General features: G+C 38.8%; 1 protein-coding gene across 1 annotated transcript; it reads left to right on the top strand.

Moving 5' to 3' along the window:
- Positions 1-253: 253 nt before the first annotated feature.
- On the top strand, positions 254-22,959 carry LOC146450832 (26S proteasome non-ATPase regulatory subunit 2-like). Its single transcript, XM_085099923.1, has 21 exons — positions 254-381; positions 542-598; positions 1,967-2,131; positions 3,139-3,260; positions 3,342-3,563; positions 4,403-4,561; positions 5,619-5,775; positions 8,630-8,690; positions 9,126-9,269; positions 9,888-9,994; positions 10,580-10,707; positions 12,286-12,373; positions 13,219-13,381; positions 14,515-14,616; positions 16,339-16,583; positions 18,048-18,216; positions 19,341-19,435; positions 20,077-20,203; positions 20,804-20,922; positions 21,556-21,670; positions 22,697-22,959. Exons 1-21 carry the CDS (start codon positions 283-285, stop codon positions 22,771-22,773), a joined length of 2,721 nt encoding a protein of 906 aa, XP_084956049.1. The 5' UTR covers positions 254-282; the 3' UTR covers positions 22,774-22,959.
- Positions 22,960-23,084: the final 125 nt, after the last annotated feature.

Genomic DNA, 23,084 nt, shown 5'->3' on the forward strand with positions numbered 1-23,084 from the left:
TGAACCCGGCCTTGGATATGAGAGAGATTTATAGTCGCATCATACAGTGAACGGCCAACCTGAGATTCGCTTTCATGTTTTCTTGAAAAAAATATATATGGGACATTGATGAGAATAGTGCAAAATAATTCTGGTCTTTGATGCTAACGCGGTATAACGCAAAACAGCGAGGGAAAGAAAAAAAAGAAGATGGTCACGTGGTCATTTCTGCTGTCTCTTGATCAGAGGACTGGGTATGAAATCCCATGAGGCTATGCAAACTCAAACCTCATCGATTCCAACATGGCGCCTGTAGCCGAAAAGAAAGAGAAAGAAACTTCAGAGAAGAAAGAGGAGACAAAATCAAAAGATGAAACCAAGAAAGAAGAAGAACCTGAGCTGGTTTGTACATAATTGTCGATTTGTGCAAGTTTTTCTTTGGCTTTTTGGTGATGAATAGAGGAAACCACTTCCTTTGACAATGACTCATCAACTTTCTTTCCAGAAGCGTCAATTTTTTTTTCTGTTTCAAGAGAAAGTTATTCTTTATGTGAATTTACAGAGCGAAGAGGACAGGCAACTACAAGAGGAGTTAACAATGCTCGTGGAAAGATTGTCGGTAAGCACCGTACGGCAATATTTTTGAAGAGATTATTGAGATGTGACAACCTTCTAGATCTGCGAATGCCGGTCATTGACGGCATGGCATTGATCATGTTGTCCACGGATCAGTTTTTATCGTATTCTTCGGAATCCCAAACGTCGTTTAGTTGTAAATACAGCTGTTTTTATGAAAACTACATTTACTTATATCTGTCTTTTTATGGTACATTTTCATACATCTGACAAACTTTACCACGAATACTGCCATCATTTAGTAGAGACTCCTCACATTATTTTCATTGGCCATCTCAATGACATTCTTTCGTTTCTTATCACATGATTAGCCCAGCTTTTCAAAAAGTAATGAAAAATTGCGTTTTCAAGGTTTTATAGGGTTGTATTTATGCTAAGGCAGTTGAAACAATTAAATTGCATTCATTGCAATTGTACATTCCATGTGAACCCTATGCCAAGGTCACACCAGAATCATCTTTACAGTTATTTTATGCTAACAAAGCAAAGGTCTATGACATTTTGAACTGTATTTTTCAACACTGGAGGTGAACAAAAGATACAAATCTTCCACCAATAGGCATACTTCTGCCCACAAGAAATAATGTCAATCCTGGTGATCTTCCTTAAATCTCAATAATATAATATTTTAATATTATATATTTTGATGTCTGCACCGGATGAAACAAAATTCTGACAGATCTACTGTAATAGACTGAAAATGTAGTTACATGCAGCAGACTCCCTAACAGGGCCTCACTCTTTAGTTTCTTAGTGATGGCATCAGTGAAAGAGGCAACCCCTACCTTATGGAAAATGAATATGGAAAGTTTCAGATCATTGCAAAGGGAAAAAAAGACCTAGACTGTTCATAGTCCCCTAATTTTCTGTGGGATTTTCGAGACTCGTATGCTTTGATGGAACTGCCGCCATCTTGATTTGTAAAAGCGGGCACAATCTGGGGAGAGTGTCTAAACTACTGAGGGTAGAGGGAGTGGAGTACCGGTAAGTTGAGTGGGAGAGGGGGAGTGAATTCCTGCTCCCCTTAGTAGTTTAGACACTCTCCCAGGTTGTGCTCCCTTTTACAATCAAGATGCATGGTGGCAGTTCCATCGAAATGTATGAGTCTTGAAAATCCCATGGAAAAATAGGGCCCTGTAAACAGTCTTAAAAACCTAGCCATTTGATGCTTATTTTGAAAGCATTGACTCATTTTATTGTGATAGAAAAAGGTAAATGATGGACTGAAAGTCTAGGGAAGTTACATGTACCTGAGTACCTCATCAAAGAATAGCTGTAACAGTAGATTTGTATACACATTTGCAACACCGTATTTGTGCAAACATTTAAACTTTTTTTTTTTTAAATTTAGGAGTCCACTGTATCATTACACAAGCCAGCACTGGAAGCCCTGAGGTCACAAATCAGAGCAAGTACCAGTTCCATGACATCAGTTCCTAAGCCGCTCAAATTTCTCAGACCACACTTTGACACTTTGAAAGAGATTTACACCAAGTGGGGAGAGGGTGAAAACAAGGTAATGTACATAGTTCTTTCTCTTCTTGGGCCAGATTCACGTAGGGTACATGAACATCTTAACTTAGGAGACCTTAGTTTGTGAATCTGTTTCCTGGGTTACATAATTTATTTATATTTATTATGTTACTGAAAAACACACCACTCGTAAAATACATTGGAAACTACATCTGGGACCTGAGGGGCGTATTTTCCATATCCTCACTAGTGAGGATATTGATGACGTCATTTCTTGCTTTTTCACGGTTGTTTGTGTAAACAGTCAGTGAAAAATGGTGAGCGATAGATTTGTCTATTATAATAAAAAGAAAATTGCACGGTGGCCTAAAAGTATGAATTTTGTTTTCTCTTGTTAAAAAAAAAATATTGTACCACTTGGAAATAAAATTCATATCTTTGCATCGCTGTGTAATATCCTCTATATATTCACTCAGAATAAAGAAATAATCACCAAAGAAACATCTCCGTAATATTTGTTAAATAAGCAAATTCTCTCATCTATAAGAAATAATATTATTAATTATGTGGAGAACAGTTAGGAGAATATGTGTATTATATTTTTATATTGAAGCTCAAAGGGTTAATTTGTGCCTGGACACTCACCAAAATTATATACAGTCGAACCTCTTTATTACGGACACTAAGGGGACAGGGATAAGTGTCTGTATTATAGAGGTGTCCGTTTTAGAGAGGTAGGATTTTCATGGATTTTGGTCTCTCTGGGACCAAGTGAACTGTCCGTAATAGAGAGGTGTCCGTATTAAAGAGGTGTCCGTAAGGAGAGGTTTTAATGTAATCATATAATAATATGATATAATAATATGAAACTAGGAGGTTGGTTTAAATATATCCTTCAAACCTTCAGGATAGAGATTATTCAGAGATTTGAATACACTTATTTATTTATTTATTTCTCTAAACCTGGTCACTCAATTCTACAGGAACTGGTCAGAGACAAGTCATCATGCCTAAAATCACTGCCGTACTTGCCTTTGTTCATTTTTTTAGAGATTCTTGGCAGACATTATCTCAGTTCTTGGCATGACAATCAGTGAAGGGCGTGAGTGCTTGAAATTCAGAATGCTAGGGTGCAAGGAAGAGCTGGAATCTTGGGGTCATGAATATGTCAGGTCAGTTTAATCATTTCATGTTTCTTACCATACATCCAGTCAGCTGCATGACCTAATTGAGTGTACTATACTGACCCACAGACACTTGGCAGAAGAAATCCGAGGAGAGTACAGTGAGAGGACAGACAAAGGGGAAGCAGTAGAGGACCTGGTTTCTCTTGCCAAAGAAATTATACCTTACAACATGCTGCACAATGCAGAAACTGAGGCGTGTGACTTACTAATGGAGATAGAATGTCTGGACCTACTTGACCAATATGTCGACAAAAACAGCTTTCAGCGTGTTTGTCTCTACCTTACAAGGTCAGTGTCATGATCACTATATGTAACAATAAATTATTGCAAGCAAAACAGAATGAAAACTTTCCTAAAAGAGTAGTCCCCTAAAAGAATAGTGTCCTATGTAGACACTCATTGGGCTCGTCAGGAATACAAGGAATACGTGACAAGCCCAAGTACATGTAGCATCTGGGTAGGAGGATATTATAAAAAAGAATGAACTGTAAGGCGGCCTTGTACCTTCTGCAACCCCATCCCCAGAATTTGGATAATATTCAAAATGGCGGACGGCAACGCAGACGCTGGAACATTTTGCCAAATACCCTGCCAATTGTGTAGCATTTTATTGTGACACACACTTGATTTTTGTCATTCTTGGTACACTTTTTCCAAGATCAAATAAGGTATCTATCCAGCTGCAATATTAATTTGATCCCGGAAAAAGCATAGCAAAGATGAAAATCAAGTGTGTGTCGTGTGGAGTATTTTGCAGCCCATCCTTGGGCCGCTCTCTGCTGTCTGTCATTTTGAATATTGCAAAGACACTTGAGATGAGGTTGACTCATTAAAATATCATGTGTCTGTGCACTGGAGTTGTCTGTTAGTGGAAGTACCAAAGCACAACATATACTTCATGTTAGGGGACCGTATAGTCTCCCTTTCCCAAACATGAAGTATATCTGTCGTAGGTTAAAATGATTTCAACCTAGGTTGATTTGTATTTTCCTTTGTTAAGGTTGGGTAATTTACATCTGAAACAAAGAAAAATACAAATCAACCGAAGTTGAAATCGTTTTAACCTACAAGATATCCCCACAGTACTTTGTGTCTAACTTAGTTAATATCTTAATTTCTTGTTACAGCTGTGTAAGTTACGTACCTGAACCAGAGGACAGCACATTGTTGAAAACTGCACTGAATATCTTTAGAAAATTTGATCATCAGCCAGAGGCTATGAAATTAGCAGTCCAGCTAAATGATGTGGATCTCATCAAAGACATATTTCTTTCTTGTACTGGAAGGTAAATTGTTGCTATGGCAATAAATATATAATGGTTCATTCATTTACTTTTTTAAGCTTAAAATGAAAATAAAATCAAAAATTCAAATTTTGAATGACCTTGTGCATTGCAATAAACAGTAGCAAAGGAAAGTACAGCTTAACAACTTTCATGTTAATGGTTACACTTAGCACTTCATCCACAGACCCAAAAGTAAGAACCACCTTGTATACAACACTGTAAAAGCAGTGCCTGCAGATTGGCCAGAGGACTCCATTCTTGCCCTCAAATGCATAAAGCAGTGCTCACTGGTAAAAACTGCAATGGTCACATCTACAAACTTAAAAGTTAGAACCACCTTGGATACATCATGATAGTAATCGTGGGGAGCAGGGATGGCGCAGTGGTGAGAGCACTCGCCTCCCACCAATGTGGCCTGGGTTCGATTCCCGGTCTCGGTGTCATATGTGGGTTGAGTTTGTTGTTGGTTCTCGTCCCTGCTCCGAGGGTTTTTCTCCGGGTACTCCGGTTTTCCTCCTTCCACAAAAACCAACATTTCCAAATTCCAATTCGACCTGGAAACAGTGGACAGAAGAGCCACTCCGTGGATTCCACTGAAATTCCTATTTATTTTATTTTTTTATTTATTTAATCAGCACCACAGGAAATTACTGCATCTACAGACTTAAAAATTGTTATCACCTACATGTAGCCCAGTACAATAAACAGCACTACAGGAAAATATTGTTCAATCAGTAGCTTTCATTGAAGTGGTCACCCTTCGGGTTTTCATCCACAGACTTGAAAGTTAGAATCACCTCGTGCATTAATGACAATAAACAATGCCCCTGAAAAGCATTGGTTCATATTGAACATTTGAATAGGCACACATTAGGATTCCATCTACAGGCTCAAATGTTGGAACCACCTTGTACAGTGTAATAACCAGCACCACTAGGAAGAACTGCAATATGGTCACACTTTAGGATTTCAACCAACACTTAAAAGTTAGAACCATCTTTTAGAGTCCAGGATGATGTGATACGATAATGATGCATGGTTTTTTGTTCTGTTCCAGTGAAGAGAAAAAATTAATTCAAAAACAGATGGCATTTATGTTGGCAAGGCAACAGATCTATCTGGAGCTGGATGAAAACATGGATGAATATGATGACTTAGTAGAGATCATGTCTAATGCGCATCTGAACAACAACTTTCTGAGCCTTGCTAGAGAGGTAAGACCTCTCTCCCAATTTTCAGTTGAAACTACTGTCAATAAGAGTGCCAAACTAAAATAAGTATAATTATGTAATCAAATGGTGACAAGTGAATAATTAAGTAAATATAAATTATGAGAAATTTGACAAAACACAAGTGAAATTATTTCTCAATTTCACGAGTATACCATTTGATTACCTTTTAATTGATAATTATTATCATGGGTGACAAATTACGCTCTCAATCATGGTGGGTTCTGTCTTGTTTACGCACACAGGCATAAAATCCCTCAAGTACTTTATCCAACTGCTCAGGACGAACCATCTCTTGAGATATAGGAAATGTTGCCATTATAGCAATTTTGTAACTTCACTAGACATGTGAAATTATAAAGCAACGCTGAAATTTCGCACCAAAATTCAGGAGTAATTCGTCACCCATGATATTATAATAATAATTATTGTCATTGAATCAACCTCTTGTAAGAGTTTTGTGTGATAACGTTTATGTTGATTTATTAATGAGTAGTCGCAGGTTATACTTAAACCAATGATTTTATCTGTCTTAAAAGAAGAGAGCCCTCTTGGGGATGGGAAAAGATCAAATACCTCAAATACAACAGCACTGTAACGAGGAGGCCTTATTCTCCAACCCTTGTGATTTCTTCTAAAGCTTCCTCACCACTTTCTCTTTCTAAAGTCTGTTCTTTTCTCTTGAAGTTCATATTTTTTTGTAATTTGTGTGTGTCAATTAAAATTTATTAGTAAGTAATGTTATTAACACCAACCCCCCCCCCCCCACATGGTGTATAAAACTCAAAAGGTACATGCAACTTCATTTGAACCCTTTGACTTTGGAAGGGAAAAAGAATATTTCATAATTCATGGCAAAAAATATACGTTTGTTAAATGAATGCTTTGCAGTACATTTTCCGATGTCTTTTTGGGGTCTTCTGATTTAATCATCAGAACCCTATCCGATTGTTTAGGGATATCCCTGTGTAAAAAAACTTCCTTCTGTTAGCTTCCAGCAAATTTAACTTTCTTCTGTTAGCTTCCAAATCAAAAGTCAGTAAATTCACTTGCCAATAACAAGCAACCAATCACAAGGGATGTTTTTATGATGCAGGAGTTGTATTTACTAGTGACCAAACACAAAGATACACTGTCCCATATCATGTGCTTATTATTTCATACTATTGCAATAGTAATCCTAGGTAGCTGCATGTAACTTTAAGGAGGCTAGAGGCAGTTTTTTTGGACTTAGGGTGGAAGTTTTGAAATTACAATCTCGCATACAAGATAAACTTCGATCTCCTTCATACTACATTATCATTTCAACATATGATCAAAGTTAATTTTCTCATTGGTTTCCAAGCAACAGCTATTACCATAGCAGCAGAAGCGCGTAGCCTCTCATTTTGAACATTGCCGATTATCTCGAAATCTAGTCAGACACTTTACGACGAAACTTTAGGGATTTAAACTACTCAATCTAGACAACTTGTAGGCGAAATTAGAAAAAAATCTGTAAGAGCGTTTTCAAGTAAATAATGAATCAATTTTTACGAGGTGATTTTGTTTATTCCAGCATTTTTCACCAATATCTCTGGCAAAATAAAACTTGACACTTTGTCTTTTCTGTCAAAGGGTCTTTCCTGGTAGCAAAACATTCTAATTGTATATTGAGCTTCATGGGGGTCTCCGATTTTAATATATTTATGTTTAAGGTGATTCCGTTGAAAAAGAAGGAGTATTAAAAATTGTCTAAGACTTGGTCCAGTTCATGACTATGTTATGAGCATTACAAAAATGCAATAAAAAATGGGGGTCACCGTGCTCGTTTTTGTGCAACCTGGATGGCTATTATAGTAAATAGATGACCCACGAGGTTTATATTAGGAACGCTAGTAATCAGAAAACGGAACTATCATATCTATAAAAATTAATTTCTTGCATTAAAATATCGAAGCAGTTCAACAAGATTTACTTTAATCTTACACAACAAACTATTTTAATTGAACTGGAATAAAGATTATGAAAGAAATTAAAGATTTTGTTGCGTGTGCACGTAAGCAGCACTACCTTAATACGTGCTTTTTAAAGCATTCAAATAAAAATATCTCAAAGTAGAGTATTAAACTTTTCTTTAAATCGCGATATATAGTGGTCAACCGTATGACATTTAAATTGATGCATTAAAAAATGGGGGTCACCGTGCTCGTTTAGAAGAAAAGGACCATTCATTTTCCTGCCGAGCTTAACCTCAAGGAAATCCCGTAATGTTGTGCGTGCGCACGCTCGTGCGCGCGCTAAATGACGCAAAAAACTATGCGTAGCAAGGATGCGCAATGCAATTCAACGGAATCACCTTAAAAACAGTGAAAATAAGGCGCAGATGAATGAAAAAGTTCCTACTTTGCATAAATCGAGATATCTTTAAAATGCCCCCACAGATTTTTCTGTTAAATTACAAGCGGTTAAAGTAATAATTCTTTTCGATATCTACGCAAGTTTTAGGCTCAGGAACCGAAATTGGTGTTAGATAAGAAGGCTGACTCTTGGTCAAGTTTTGAAGTCGTTATTCGCTTTCTCCGAACAAGAATTTTATTTTGTTTGTCCCGGTCTATTTCACTGCTATTCACGTGCTTTGAATATTTATCATAACGTGAAGTCGTGCAAAAGTAAAAAAAAACTGCCTCGAGCCTCCTTAAATACTGAAAAAATTTAGTGGGCAAATCACAATCATTATATGTGTAATCTTTTTGCACTTGCCTTTTCTGATTGATGTAGGAAAAATAATAATTATTGTACATGTAAGTACGTGTTGTAGAGTGTTAATGGTATTTCATTTTATTCTTCTTATAAATAGTTGGATATCATGGAGCCAAAAGTTCCTGAGGATATTTATAAAACTCATCTTGAAAACAAAGGTATGCACCTTATACTTGCTTTTAAAATAATCCATGTACATGTACACGTACACTGTATTTTGTATTTGTAGTGTGTTTATTGTTTTTCTCCAATCAATCATGCAGTGAAGATTGTAATGAAAGTAAAATTTATTATAAAATAGAAATTAAAGCTAAATACTTTAAAATATGTTGCAGATATATACAAAAGGTGTACATCTAGTGTCACTATTTAATATGTCCTTTACACAAAGGATTTTTCCCACAAGGCATAGAAATGAAATTGATAACAGATTCGTTAATATGATGTGGAAGGGGGGAAAATAAAAATTACATGTTACTGTAACTAGTTTCTAAAATTTCAAACCAAACACAAATTTAAACAACAGTACACATGCTGTAGGCTGGAAACATTGATTCACCAGTTACAAATGTATTTTTTTCTTCACTTGACAGGGGTTTCAAGTGGTGTTGCTCTGGATTCTGCGAGACAAAATTTAGCTTCCTCATTTGTGAATTCTTTTGTAAATGCGGCCTTTGGCACTGACAAGTTGTTAACAGAGGATGGGAACAAATGGATCTACAAGAACAAGGAGCATGGTAAGAATAAGAAACATTTTTCATATGAAAGATGAATAAATCTTAAATGCAACTTTAACTTCATCAGTGTGTAGTGTTAATCAAGGGATTTTTGTCATTAAAAAGAAAAGCTAAATCTGGGGGACAAAAAGAGCAACGCTGTACTACTGAATTCAAGACTGTAGACGTAAACAAGGGAAGATTTAATCTCTGCAAAGAAAGAAAAACAAAGCCAATTGAGCTGATTATACACGGCAATTAAAAATATCATTTTAATTTTTGTTTCTGTGGCATCTACATTTTTTTGGACTTGAAAAGGCTGACTTTTGCAAAATACAAAGCTATTCATTGCCAGAGTGTAATTTGTTTGTTTATTGGTAAGTGGAATACATGTATTTTCTTGTAAAAATAGTTTTTTGGTGATTCATTTTTTTAATGGATTTTTTTTAGATCATTAAAAATCAACTAAATTGACTTTTAAATTGAAACTCATAAAAATGTTCAGTGACAAAGTTGGTAAATCTGTTGTACCTTGGCCATCAAATGAGAAGTGGAATTTATATTAAATGATCAAGAGAGTTATAAATTGATGAACAGTGTACACTAACTGTCCACTAACTGAGTTTGTGTTTTGTTTAGGCATGATGAGCACCACAGCCTCACTGGGACTCATTTTGTTGTGGGATGTTGATGCAGGACTTACTCAGATTGACAAGTATTTATATTCTACAGAAGACTACATCAAGGTATCAGACAATCAGCAAGGAATGGCTAAGTTTAAAGACTTTTTAAGGCATTTCTTTTTTGTACTTAGACTGACAATTACTCTTCACCAAGATTTCTCCAAGATTTGAAACTTTGCAGGATTCCCACAGTTGAAAGTATAACTTATTGGTGTGTTAAGCTTGCACAAGTTCATCATACATAGTGCACAAAATTTTGCCAAGGCAGCCTATATAAAGAGAACTTTGATATTTAAGCAGCTTTGTAAAACATTTTCATGCATTATACAACCCATCCATTAATTTTGTAGCCGTAGCTTTAATTTTGTAACCCGTTGTAATCACCCATTAATTTTCGTGCAATTTGATTGGCTACTTTACATCACGTGGTGCAAATTCACAGGACGGTTATCACGCAATAATCCCTGCCTGCGTTAATATTATTTCCGTTGAAAAGAAACAAAGCCAGTGGGAAGAAAAACAAACTCGTTTTGTAGATGTCCAGTAATATTTACATCAAAAAGCTGGTCACAAATGCTGTTCCGGAAAGTACAAAAATGTCAACAAAACATGCCGTATAATGTTGAACTGTCCTTCCATTTCTTATAGGCTGGTGCCTTGCTGGCTTGTGGTATTGTTAACTCTGGAGTGAGGAATGAGTGTGATCCAGCCCTTGCTTTACTGTCAGATTATGTGCTACACAATAATAATATTATGAGGCTTGGATCTGTAGTTGGGTAAGTGAAGGATGATGTTTTTACCTCCCATAAACATGTACATGTACTGTCAGTTGCATTAATTGCCTGTTCTGGAGTTCAAATTGAGACTGGGGACAAGTTATTTAATTTTCATTTAGTCAGAAATTGGAGTCCATCACGAGAAGATCACATTAAAATCAGTCAATCTACCAAGTTTGATGTTCTGTCATTAGATTGCAACCGTGTTGGAGGCTTTGAAAAATTGGAAAGATTAGAGACTATGTATGGATTTGGGGGGACACTATCTCAGAGGCGGGGGGGGGGGGGGGGGGGCGGTGGACACCATCTTAGAATTATAATTGTGTTAGCTCAGATTCACTGGCATTTTTACATGTGGGCTGGCCTTGAATCCCTGCAGGAAACGTTGCTCCAGTATTTTATCTGCTCTTTTGTGCTTCGTTTTGTGATAAAAACAGAAGTCTTGCCCATAATCATAGGATTTTACGGCAAACAAAGCACAAAGCGGTGGGTAAAACATTGGAGCAAGGTTTCCTGAAGGAATTCAAGGCCACATGTAAAAACTAGGGTGAATCTGAGCTGAAACAACAATAAGCAATCTGAAATGCACTAAAAGGTTGGTTATACACTGAGCCCTGGAATGAATGGAATACTATTCTGTTCATTCCAAATTGACCAATTTTAATTATTTCATTAATATATAGTTGTTAATTGGCTGCCATCTAATTTGCTATCGAATCAGTTTCTTTCATTTTCCAATTCACCTGTAATGTATGAATTGGTTAACCTATTTTTTATTGGAAATAATGTGATGGAATATGTTAAGCCTGGTGAATAAATACATGTGAATGATGTATTAATCAGAAAATGACAAGGCATATTTGGAAAAAAAATCGTTTTCTGATTAATACATCATTCTCATTTTCCTATTTTTTTTTTTACCTGCCTCGATTATCTTTTGCGATATGTAGACCTGTACAAGTAGTTTTCACCTGTACAATTTGAAAAAGTACTTGTTTTTTTAAAAAGATGATGATGATGATGATGATGATGAATGTCATCTATTCTATGTGTATTTCTGTTCCGGAATGGTCCCAAAGGAAACACACCCCATATTGTTAGAGTATGTATGCTGCATATTACTCTGACAATACAAATTGTTTACCTTTAGCCGAGTAATTTTGTAAATCAATATGATCAGTCTGTACATCTGTGCCCGGTTGTTCAAACGCAGATGAACTCGCTCGTTAAAAATGGTTTTCAAAGCTTATTTTAAACTTATGGCAAAGAAAAGTCCATGTCAAAATGGAGGAACAAAAATAGTTTTGAAAAATCTTCCTTGCTTGGTAAATGAACTCGAATCAAAGTTCACACTAACCAAGGATTAGCTTAATCTGGCTTTGAACAACTTGACCCTGATTTACAAGTTATACATTAAACCTACATTTCAAGTTTGTAATTTCCTGGTAAAATCATGGATTCAGTGATTGTTTGTATATAAAAAAAAGGTATGTTGTTGTTGTTGTTGTTGTAAGTTTATCATCATAGTGGTATGAACAAGGTTCTTTTACCTAATACTTTTTTTTCTCCTTTTTCCAGCCTTGGCCTTGCTTATGCTGGTTCTAACAGAGAAGACGTATTGTCCCTTATTCTTCCTGTTCTCGGTGACCCCAAGTCAAACTTGGAGGTGAGTCTTGAGTTCCTCAAAAATCAACAGCCCATGTTACTGTCATTTGCTAAGTAATCTGGATAGTCTTTGGTGGAAACGAAACTAATAAGAGTTTGCGTTGTTTCGATAAACTTACCTATTTTCTTGCTACCCTGGGATGTAGGTTATTACAGTGGAACCTGAAGTGCCATGGCCTCTCACACAGTCGTTTTTAGGGGAGGCTAGAAGCGCCAAGGGATTATGGGAAATTGCCTTTGTTATATCGAGGTCTTTTTCATACATTTTAAAAGATCAGGCCAGAGTATATCATTCGTTATACCGAGGACTTCGTTATGTAGAGCTTCGTTAGATCGAGGTTCCACTTTAACATGTTTTCTGTTGGGCCAAAAGGTAGAATTGAATAAAGCATGAGGCAAGATGCACAATAATTGAAGGGCTTTTGGCATAACCGACCTATAGTGCACTGATTTTACATGTTTTTTGCTGTTTTGCCTCAGATTTTCCAGATATGTTTTGCATGATGTTTTCAATTTCGTCTGGAAACATTACCCTGATCTTTCATCTGCTGCTTTGTGTTTTGTTTTGTGCTTATCGTAAAAGCAGAAAACTTGCCTATGGTCGTGGGTTTTGCCCCAAATGAAGTGCAAAAAAGTGAAAAAAATCTCGGGGACATCTTGTAAAGGAATTGAAAAGCACATGCAAAAATCCGGTAAGACTGAGCCAAAACAACAAAAATCGGAAATAGGTCGGTTAAATTACCCGAGCCCTTCAACAGTGAAAATTGATTGTCAATCAGCCAATTGTGATTCATTTGACTGGGATCACCTTCATCATTCTCATAAACACATTCTGTCTTTTCTCAGGTCATCGGTATGGCAGCAATTGCCTGTGGTTTGGTTGCTATAGGAACATGTAATGGTGATGTAACATCGACCATACTTCAAACCATGATGGAGCGTTCAGAGACAGAAATCAAGGAGACAAACGCTCGCAACTTAGCCCTTGGACTTGGCTTGACTTTCCTGGGTAAGATGCCTTAACCCTAATATCAAAGAACAAATTCTCCTATCTTGGCCCCATACTTTTCTTATAAAAGCACTGGGGAGAAGTTATTAAAATATCAAGAAAATTCACCTTGGGTGATGATATCCTTAATTCTCATGACCTCAGGGGTTGAATAAGCATTGATATTACAAGGAGAAATTTGATTCTGGTCACTGTTAGGGTTGAAATAGCATTTCTTCTTATTGATAGCCATTTGTTTCATTTGGTGTTAGTTTCGAGAATTTCTTGGTACATCAAGATGTTACATGTAACCGGCTGGGTCAGATTCATGAAGCCCTCTTCAGGCATCAAATTTCTTTTTGTAATATCAATGCTTATTCATCCCCTGCGGTCATGAGAATTAAGGACATGATCACCCAAGGTGAATTTTCTTGATATTTTAATAACTTCTCCCCAGTGCTTTTATAAGAAAAGTATGGGGACAAGAAATTTTTTTTTTGTGAAACTACACTGTGCTCTCTGCACACTTGCAGCAACTCAGAAACATGTAAACAGCTATACGGTGAAAGAATGGCAGACGTTGTGTTGCATTGACATCATCTTGTAGACAAGGGGAACACTGTTACAAGGCTTTGTTTCAACGATCTTTAGGGAATGGTTTACTGTGAATTTAATAGAAACCGAGGTAGCAGAAAACAAAACAAAACAATAAAACAAAGTATAGATTACAATGGTTTACAATGACAACAACGACAACAATAAGCTTTATTTGCATGGCCATATAAATTGTTACAGTATTGCAAAAGAGTCCTAGTGTTTTGCTTAAAATCCGAAATCCGAGTTTTCCTATCAGGAGTCGAATCTAAGACTTTCCGATTACTAGTTCGGATGCTCTAGCACTGAGCTACAGGAGACTCGTGGGAGCTAAGGTCATTAAACTAGGTTCGTGGGTCAAACATCTTTGCATACTGCTAGGATAGGAATGTCAATGTGTGGCATATGCGCAGTGGGGTTATAAAAACCCGACAAGTATGGTATACAATAAGAGCGACATGTAGCAGGGCGACCAGCGTAGCCGCACGAGCGATAAAAGATGGAACTGTTTCTTCAGTGTCAAGTTTAACTAAGACAAAATACCTGGCTTGTGTTTATAGGAAAACAAGAAGCAGCCGAAGCTACTTTAGAGGCTCTGAAAGTCGTTCCACAGCCTCTTGGAAAGTGGGCCTCTATCCTGGTGGAAGTCTGTGCTTACGCTGGTAAGTATGTTACTGGTTTTCATGTATTACATGAAGTATTAATATAAGGAGGAGCTTATATGTAGTAAGGACACATGGAAGCGGACATGTGGAATAAAAGGGTGCCTGCTAATACAGAAGTATTTTTGTGCAGTTTATGAGTATGTGGGAGAAGAAGATCTTAGCAAGGGCTATTGAAATCCAAAAAGAAAATTCGGGTAACCACGCATTTGTCAAAGATATTTAATTAAGCAACAATAATTCTAAAAAGCTTTAAAATACATAAGGACTTTTTTCAAAATTGGCATGAGCTTAATTTTCTCTAAAAAATGCGTGGTTACTCCAATTTTCTTTTTGGATTCCAAAACTTGCTCTTCCCGCATAGTCATAAACTGCGGAAAAATACCTTGGTATTAACAGGCATCGCCTTTAAGAAAACGAGTTTCTAGGCCCATCCCGAGGTGCGCGGAACGTATGCGCAGTAGCAAAACGGGACACCTTCCTTAAGGCGGGGGTACACCCGAATTTGAGTGAAATTTGAAGAGGTTTTAAGAATGGATAGAAGAAAGAAAATGATTTTTGGAACACTAACAGACAGTTGATACCCACGCAAGAGCACCCTGGGTTTCTAGTGGACTAACTTGGTATCCGTCTATTAATTATTAACTAAAAATTCTAATTTTAAAACTTCACTAAATATTCAATATTTCTTATTTCTCTTAATTTTACTACTCTTTTGACAAAAACTATCTCCTCCCAAATATACCTAAAAATCACCCAAAATTTACAAAACACCCCAAAACATTGATTTGTGTAATGAGCATAGGGTTTTTGTATTGCTTGAAACGCAACGAGATATTTCCGTGGAACCGATTCTAAGCGGCGTGAAAACGGCTTTCAGGTAGACCCCCGCCTTAATGTAACGTGGGTTGTGGGGGCTGGGTAGCTTTGTGGGTGTCAGTGGAGATGGTAAATACACATTGTATGTCACACTATACATGTTAGGGCAGTGGTCATGAAAACTAGGTGAAAACTAACCAAAGCTGAAAATAATTACAAACCGAACCAGCTAATTGAAAACTACAAACGAATGTTGTGCAACACAAATGACGGATCAGAGAATTAACTCTACAGTGTATGTTAAAGTGCTAGGTGAACCATGAATGTACCACTGAGCGTTAGCCCTAGTAAGGAAATGGGAGACCGAACGAGGCAAAGAAAAATTAAAAGGGCACTTACAGAGCAATCGTTTTTCTTCATTAAACCTATTGTTTTGCGGCGTTGTCGTTGCCGTCGCCGTCTTCGTTGCGTACAGTAAGTTCCCTACTTTAAGCCGTGACGACGGCAACGCCAACGAAAACGCCATCTGAAAATACAACATTTCATTTGTGCTACTTCGTGATTATGTAGCTAGTTCAACTTCTACAAAAACGGCGAACTCCCCAGGAGCCAAATTGGTAGGAGTGGCGTTCAAGTTAAGAAAGAAAATGAAAAATTCACCGTCGCGTGTTCACGTTCTTCACAAAACCTTGAATTTGGTCATTTTCACATTGTTGTTTTGCAGAGGACGGCAAAGAAACGTACCAAAATTCATAACGAACGTGCAGAGCGATTGTTTTTTCCTGATTAAGTTTTTGTTTGGTGGCGGTCTCGTTGCCGTCGTCGTCGTCGTTGCTTAAAATCCCTAAGGTCCGAAATATCGGTGACGAGCTGTAATGAGTGATTGTTATTCCCTTGTGCCAGGTACTGGTAACGTTCTTAAAATCCAGGAGATGCTGCATATCTGCAGCGAACACTTTGAGCAGAAGGACGATGAAGAGAAGGAAAAAGACAAAGATTCCAAAGACAAGGACAAGGACAAAGACAAAAAGGAGGCGGAGAAATCTGATGACGGGAGCCATCAGGGGGTGGCTGTACTGGGGATCGCTTTGGTGGCCATGGGAGAGGAGATCGGTGCTCAAATGGCGCTCAGGACGTGCAATCATCTGGTATGTTGAAAACGTTTTGTCGAGGACCGGTTATTTTCTATGTGCTTTCTAAGAGAAATTTAGATGTTCTGGCAGATAGAATGAAAGTTGGGGCAGTGGTTGACCTGTTAAAACGCCCCAAGAGAAGATGCTCTTTGGATATAACCGTTTAAAAAAAGAAATAATGTCGTTTTCGGGATTTTTTAATAGTGTGCACCATCTCTTGAGGTTGTCATGAAAAGTCCTTACCTTTTAACTGTTGATTGCCTCTGAATGTTACGCGGTGATCAAGCATTTGAAGTGAAGGAACTGTCACGCTTAAAGATATGAAATTCTAACTATCTTGGATAAGAGGAGCCTTTTACCTTTCAAGCAACTTTAACTCGTCGGAAAACACGTCCTGTAAATCAAAATCTTGACAATTGTGGGTGCCAAAGTTTCCTTAAAGCACATTTAAAGATAGTAAGTTGTGTGACTATTCTCGCCACGTTTGATAGTCATCTAGGCCATGTTTCAAACCGCGTGTTCACGCTTCGTAGCAACCGAAAATTAGCTACTGTGTTGCAGATGGAGGTCGGTATCCCATCGGTAAACCTTGCCCCAGCCCCAGCTTGAGATTAAAAAATCCGCCCCAAAGGCTAACGCTTCCTACAACCTAGCTGTGACTTAAGTCAGCGACACACCTGGCGATTTTATACGCCGATCGCGGCGAATTTGATCGCCAGCGAAAATCATAAGCGATTTTCGCCACCGATTGATGCGGACACACTTGGCGATTTTTTTCGCCGATCGCAGCGATGTGGCACTTTTGAAAACTCATGTTATAAAATCGCCCAAACTGATGGGTTAGCTTTACTGGCGATTCGCAGGAATGACCGTAGAAAAACGCGGGAACGGGCGCACTTGGCGAATGCCGGCGAATTTAATCGCCGATATCTGACATGCCAGATATCGGCGATTTTATACGGCGATCGGCGAAAATGGCAATCGCTGCATCGGGCACACCTGGCGATTTTTGCCGATCGCGGCGATCAGCGTATAAAATCGACAAGTGTGTCGCTGGCTTTAAGTCCATGAATTCCCGGACAAACTCTCGAAAAGGTCTCCATGCTCATTACCACGTAGAGGGAAGAGGTCTACAAATCTAGGGCCTTGAACTGAAACTGAATTGACGGTGAATTACAAAGAAAACCACAATATCTCAAACACTGCATTATTTAGTCACAACGCATAGCCACACGCTGAAAACGTACATCAACGCCAAACGCTACAAGCACACGCTAGGGATCGCCAACTACACTCGCGACGCAACTAACATTAGCCTGTGGTTCTGGGCCGGTTAAATTTATTTAACTGCACTTTGAACGCAAACACCAACCAGTTTTCTCGTGTAAAAATATTACTGTAAAAACTCTACGTGGCAGTCTGTGTTGATGAGGTCTTGGGTGCCTGAAGATTGACAACAGTTTCTCTCTTTCATTTCAGCTGCAGTATGGTGAACCAGTCATACGCCGTGCTGTGCCTCTGGCGCTCGCTATTCTCTCCGCGTCTAACCCTCAGCTGAGTATAGTCGATACTCTGAGTAAGCTGTCTCATGACAATGATGCTGAGGTGTCACATAACTCTATCTTCGCCATGGGAATCGTCGGAGCAGGTTAGTTTTATATAGGTTAAAAAATTTCTCTGATCAAGGAACACTCACTGTTGTCTGCAGAGAAAGGGCGAACCAACTTGCTTAGTCTGAAATGTCAGCCGTCTCCTCCCCCTAACCCACAGGGGGACATTTCAGACTACAACTTGCCTCAATTGTCATTGTTTCTTCGTCATTTTTTTTATTTCAATAATTTAAAATTTAACAAATTTGAAAAATGTACAACCCGCATAGAGCAAAGCTAATCGAGGCGGGTTGTATAACTTAAACTAAATTAAGCAAAACAGGTTATTAGTAAAACCAAGTAAAATAAATAGAATAAATAGGTATATACATGCGTTCACAGATAGTTAGCATTTACATAAAAAAGGACGGAATAGTAATAATAGCTAGAGACATCAACAATAGAACGGTTTCAATTGAGTGTCGTTAGACCAAAACCAAAGTAATTCCTCTAACTAATAAAAACGGTTGCAGACGGGACAATGAACCAATTAGAATTCAAAGCAAATACATTGCATATGTAGCCGGCGCCAAGCGCGGGAAACACGCGCGACTGATTGCGTCTTGCCAAACAATTGGCGCGAGTTTTGTTAACCAATCAAAGAGCGCAGTAAAGCAAAATCAAATCAAACACAAATGGGCCATTTCCGAGTTGCTGTGAACCTCATTATGAAAGCGAGGCTAAGTGCAAAGTTTTTCTTATGAAAATTTAGTTTTCATTCATATGCAAACAAAACTAAATTTCATATGACAAGTTTTTGCACTTAGACTCGCTTTCACAATGAGGTTCACAGTAACTCGGAAATGGCCTATTTCTTTCGACATTCAAAAGGTCATTTCCGAGATTGCTTTGAATCTCAAAAGCGGGGCCTCGTGCAAAGCTTTGTATATGAAAATTAGTTTTGTTCACAGACGAATAAAAACTGACTTTCGTAATAGAAACTATACACGAAGCCTTGCTTACATAATGAGGTTCAAAGCAACTCGTAAACTGCTCTATAAATTCAATCGATTCTATGTAAGGTGGAACCATTTCAACCAATCTTCCTTCGGAGAGATGTTGCCTTAAAGAGGATTTAGTTGCGCGCAGGCAAACAAGTGAAATTCCTATCTCTTTTGTACAGGTACCAACAATGCAAGACTTGGAGGAATGCTTCGACAGTTGGCCATGTACTACCATAAGGATGCCAACAATCTGTTTATGGTCCGACTCGCACAGGTGAAGTTGCCTTAATTTAATAAGCTCCAAAAGTGTACCCGTGTACCCACTAAGTAAACTAGCGTCGGGATTAAATAAGACATGTTTGGTTTTAACAACAGCGTTGATGAGGTAATTTGACCACTGTAAAGAGATTCGAGTGCTGACGTCTCGAGCGTTAGCCCTTCGTCAGAGCGATTCGCCCTTCTCCCTTTGTCGATTCGCTCTGACGAAGGCCTAATACTAGAAACGTCAGCGCTCAAATTTCTTTACGGTGGCGAAATTACCTTTAGTTATCAACTCCGTTGATCAGATCCAAACATTCGTTTCCACTTCCCTACCGACGCAGCACCCCAGTTTCTTTAGAAACTAACCTCGTCGAGAAAAAAAAAGTTTTCTTAAGTTTTCTATCACGATGTTCCCCTCTGTAGTTGTAAGGTCAAAAGGCTCAGTTCTCAAAGACTGCTTCGCACCCAGGTGTCTCTCTCATTATGCAAATTACACGCAAAGGAAGGTGGGAGAGAGGTCGCTTCGCCCGCCGTTTTTCACGTTCCCATCGTTCCTCGCGCTCATTCAAATGCGAAGGGACTGTGGAGGAAGCAGCCCCAAAGATAAAATTTTTTGTTGACCAACTAACATGGCACATTCTTTGTGATTTTCAGGGCTTAGTTCATCTTGGTAAGGGTACCCTAACACTCGGCCCTTATCACTGTGACCGCTCCTTGATGATGCCAGTAGCTGTTGGCGGACTTCTTTCTGTTCTCGTGTCATTCTTGGATGTGAAGAATGGTAGGTTGTTGATTTGACTCATTGAACGGAAGTTTAAAATGGGTAGATTGGAAAGCTGATAAAGTAGCGCACGTCAAGGGGTGTTCACACGACAAGCTCAAGTTTGCAAACTCGTGTTGGTGAATAAAGTTTTAACGGATGATGATTTCATCCTATATCTTCCAATGCTTTTATATTTGCACGTTTCTAAATTACATAAGTAAAGTTTGTTTATCACTGATGCCTGGGATTGATGTCATTCAAATGGTGATTTCGGTAGTGGGGTGAATGTTGCATAACATTATTACTTTGTTCGTTTGTTTTTCTGCAATTGCGGATGATACATCTTGCGGGAAGTCTTCTGTAGATAGCGCAAAGAAACGCAAAACTAAAACCCGCATAAGTTCCATGTCCTTCAATAGATGGAATCTAGTTTGCATAACTGTCGGTTTTGTTGGGGTTTGGTTGCCCACGGCAGAGCCGCGAAAACGAGACGCGAAGCCGCAGGCCACCGAACCCCAACAGAACCGCCAGCTACGCAGGCTAGGTGGAATCTAGAGCTGTTTTTGTATTCCAAACCATTGTGGTGTACCTGTCGTGACTTTGTTGTTTGTTTCCTAGTGATCCTTGGTAAGTCCCACTATGTCCTGTTTAATCTGGTGTCAGCCATGCAGCCCAGAATGCTGGTCACGTTTGACACCGAGCTGCGACCCTTGCCAGTCTCTGTTAGAGTTGGACAGGTGAGTTATGTAACTGTCGTCACGCAATCCTTACTTCACACTTTATGATGACCCGACTGCGTGACGTGCTAATAAGAGCAAGACCTGCGTATGATGGAGATATGTGCAGAAATATGGTTTTTGGTCTAAATAATTTTCATTCTTCATATCAAAACCGTTTCCATTTAGCTTGTGTCGTCGATTTTCCTCGGTTTGAGATTTTCCCGTAACGACCTCACTCTCGGTTATGAAGTAGTTGGGATTGCAACTTAAAAAAGCTTGGTCAACTTTTTCAAGTTCTACCCGTGTATTTTGGAGAATTCGCTAAAAACTGACCATCGTTAGTTCTTCCTGGGAGAATTCACTTGATATAAGCAATTTCATGTTAGCAAAACGGTTCTTGGTCAAATATTTGCGTAGTTTGGATTAAAATACAGCTGAATCCTCGGTCAGGTTTCGTGGCGCCCTATTAGCAGTTTTCGTTGCCTAGTAACGAATACAATCCAAACGGTAAAGGTAAATGTAACGACTTCTCTTAACTTTTTTTTTTTCCTCTGAATCTTATGTTCATAGTAATCCTTTGAGTGTGTCTGTTCCTCTGTGCTTTGATATACTCGTACTTGACCTGAGGTTTTCCGTGTTGTTTCATTACAGGCCGTCGATGTTGTCGGCCAAGCAGGAAAGCCAAAGACCATAACAGGATTTCAGACTCACACCACACCTGTGCTACTTGCTTATGGAGAAAGAGCAGAGCTAGCTACTGAAGAATGTATCCTTTACCGATGGTTATCTTTCCTTGGAGCATGCTCCTCCCTGTCTTCTCGCGCGTGCTTCTCGCGAGCGCGTTCGGACGAAATCACGCGCTTGCAACATAAGGTTGCAGGGTGTGAATTGGCGGTTTTCATTTGATTTTCGTCAAACCAAAACCAAAGTAATTGCTCTGGCCAATCACAACAGGCGTAAACAGTACAACAAACCAATCAGAAGTCGAAGCAAATACATGTAACCGGTAACCGGTGCCAAGCGCCGGAAAACGCGTGCGACTGAAGTCGTGATTGGTTTTGGTTTTGCATCTCATTGGTTGAGAAAGTGGCGTGTGTTTTGTTAAGCTATCATATAGCAGAGTAAAGCAAAACCAAAGCAAACACAAAATTACTTTCCACACTCAGTTAAAAACCGCTCTAAATCGAACGTGGTTATTGGAAAATTGGCGTTAAGGGAGAAGAACAAGACCCGCGCCACGAGAAGTACTGGATTTATAGTTTGCGTAGCAGGCGTATTCGGGGAGGGGGAGGCGGGGGATGCGAGAAAAGTGGAAGAAAAAGGGGCCTGGCGAGAGGGAACCCCACGGTATGGGAGATTTAGCCTTGGACATTTCTTTTCATTGTTTGGGCTCTGAGCAAAATACCGATCAACGCCGTTCATCCGAATGACCACACGTTAGGTTATCACCAGATATGCAAAAGTCCGAACCACCTTGTAGAGCATTATAAACAGCTCCAGAGAAAAGTAACGCTCAGTATCTTTCATCCACAGACTCAAAAGTTAGAACTACCTTTTACACTATACAACTGAACAGCGAAACTAAAGGATTTCAGCTACAGGATCAGGTACCATGATCGCCCCCGACTTGCTCCCGTCTGGTCTCGTAGCTCAATCGGTAGAGCAACGGACGATCAAATTCGGAGGTCGTGGGGTTCGATTCCCGTCGGAAAAGCATCGAAGATCCCAAATTGTGAATGATTGCAGGGTGTTTCTCCAGAGGTTAATGTTTGCCTTGACTGTAAATGTCCAGATATTTCGCTCGCGCCGATCATGGAGGGATTTGTCATCTTAAAAAAGAACCCGGAATACGAGAAAACGGAGACTTGAAATCAGTGAAGAACGTCAAGTCTGTAAATACGCTGCCATCCTCGTATGACGAATAGAACACTAGAAAATTCTGTATCGTAACGTTTGCTTCAGAACCGTCTAAAAACAAAGAAAATCCTCTGGGGACTTCTTAGAGGCCAACACCGAAATGCAAATGGTTTAAGAAAGTTTTTTTGCAAAATAAATGCTTCGTTGTAGTTGTCTGGTGGTTGTTTCTTTTAACTTGTCTTCGTGCTTAAAGTGATGTTTGCTGTTATAGACGCAAACTTAACTGAAATTAACAGCTGAATCGACAATCTTGTGCGAGCGTA

This window comes from Pavona decussata, unplaced genomic scaffold (genome assembly GCF_977016875.1).
Source record: "Pavona decussata unplaced genomic scaffold, jaPavDecu1.1 SCAFFOLD_418, whole genome shotgun sequence".
In the NCBI taxonomy this organism is placed as follows: Eukaryota; Metazoa; Cnidaria; class Anthozoa; order Scleractinia; family Agariciidae; genus Pavona; species Pavona decussata.

Coding starts and splice junctions, on each gene's coding strand:
- LOC146450832 (XM_085099923.1), top strand. CDS start 283: ATGGCGCCTGTAGCCGAAAAGAAAGAGAAAGAAACTTCAGAGAAGAAA. Junction 4,562..5,618: donor TTTCTTTCTTGTACTGGAAG/GTAAATTGTTGC, acceptor GTTCTGTTCCAG/TGAAGAGAAAAAATTAATTC. Junction 9,995..10,579: donor CTACAGAAGACTACATCAAG/GTATCAGACAAT, acceptor CATTTCTTATAG/GCTGGTGCCTTGCTGGCTTG.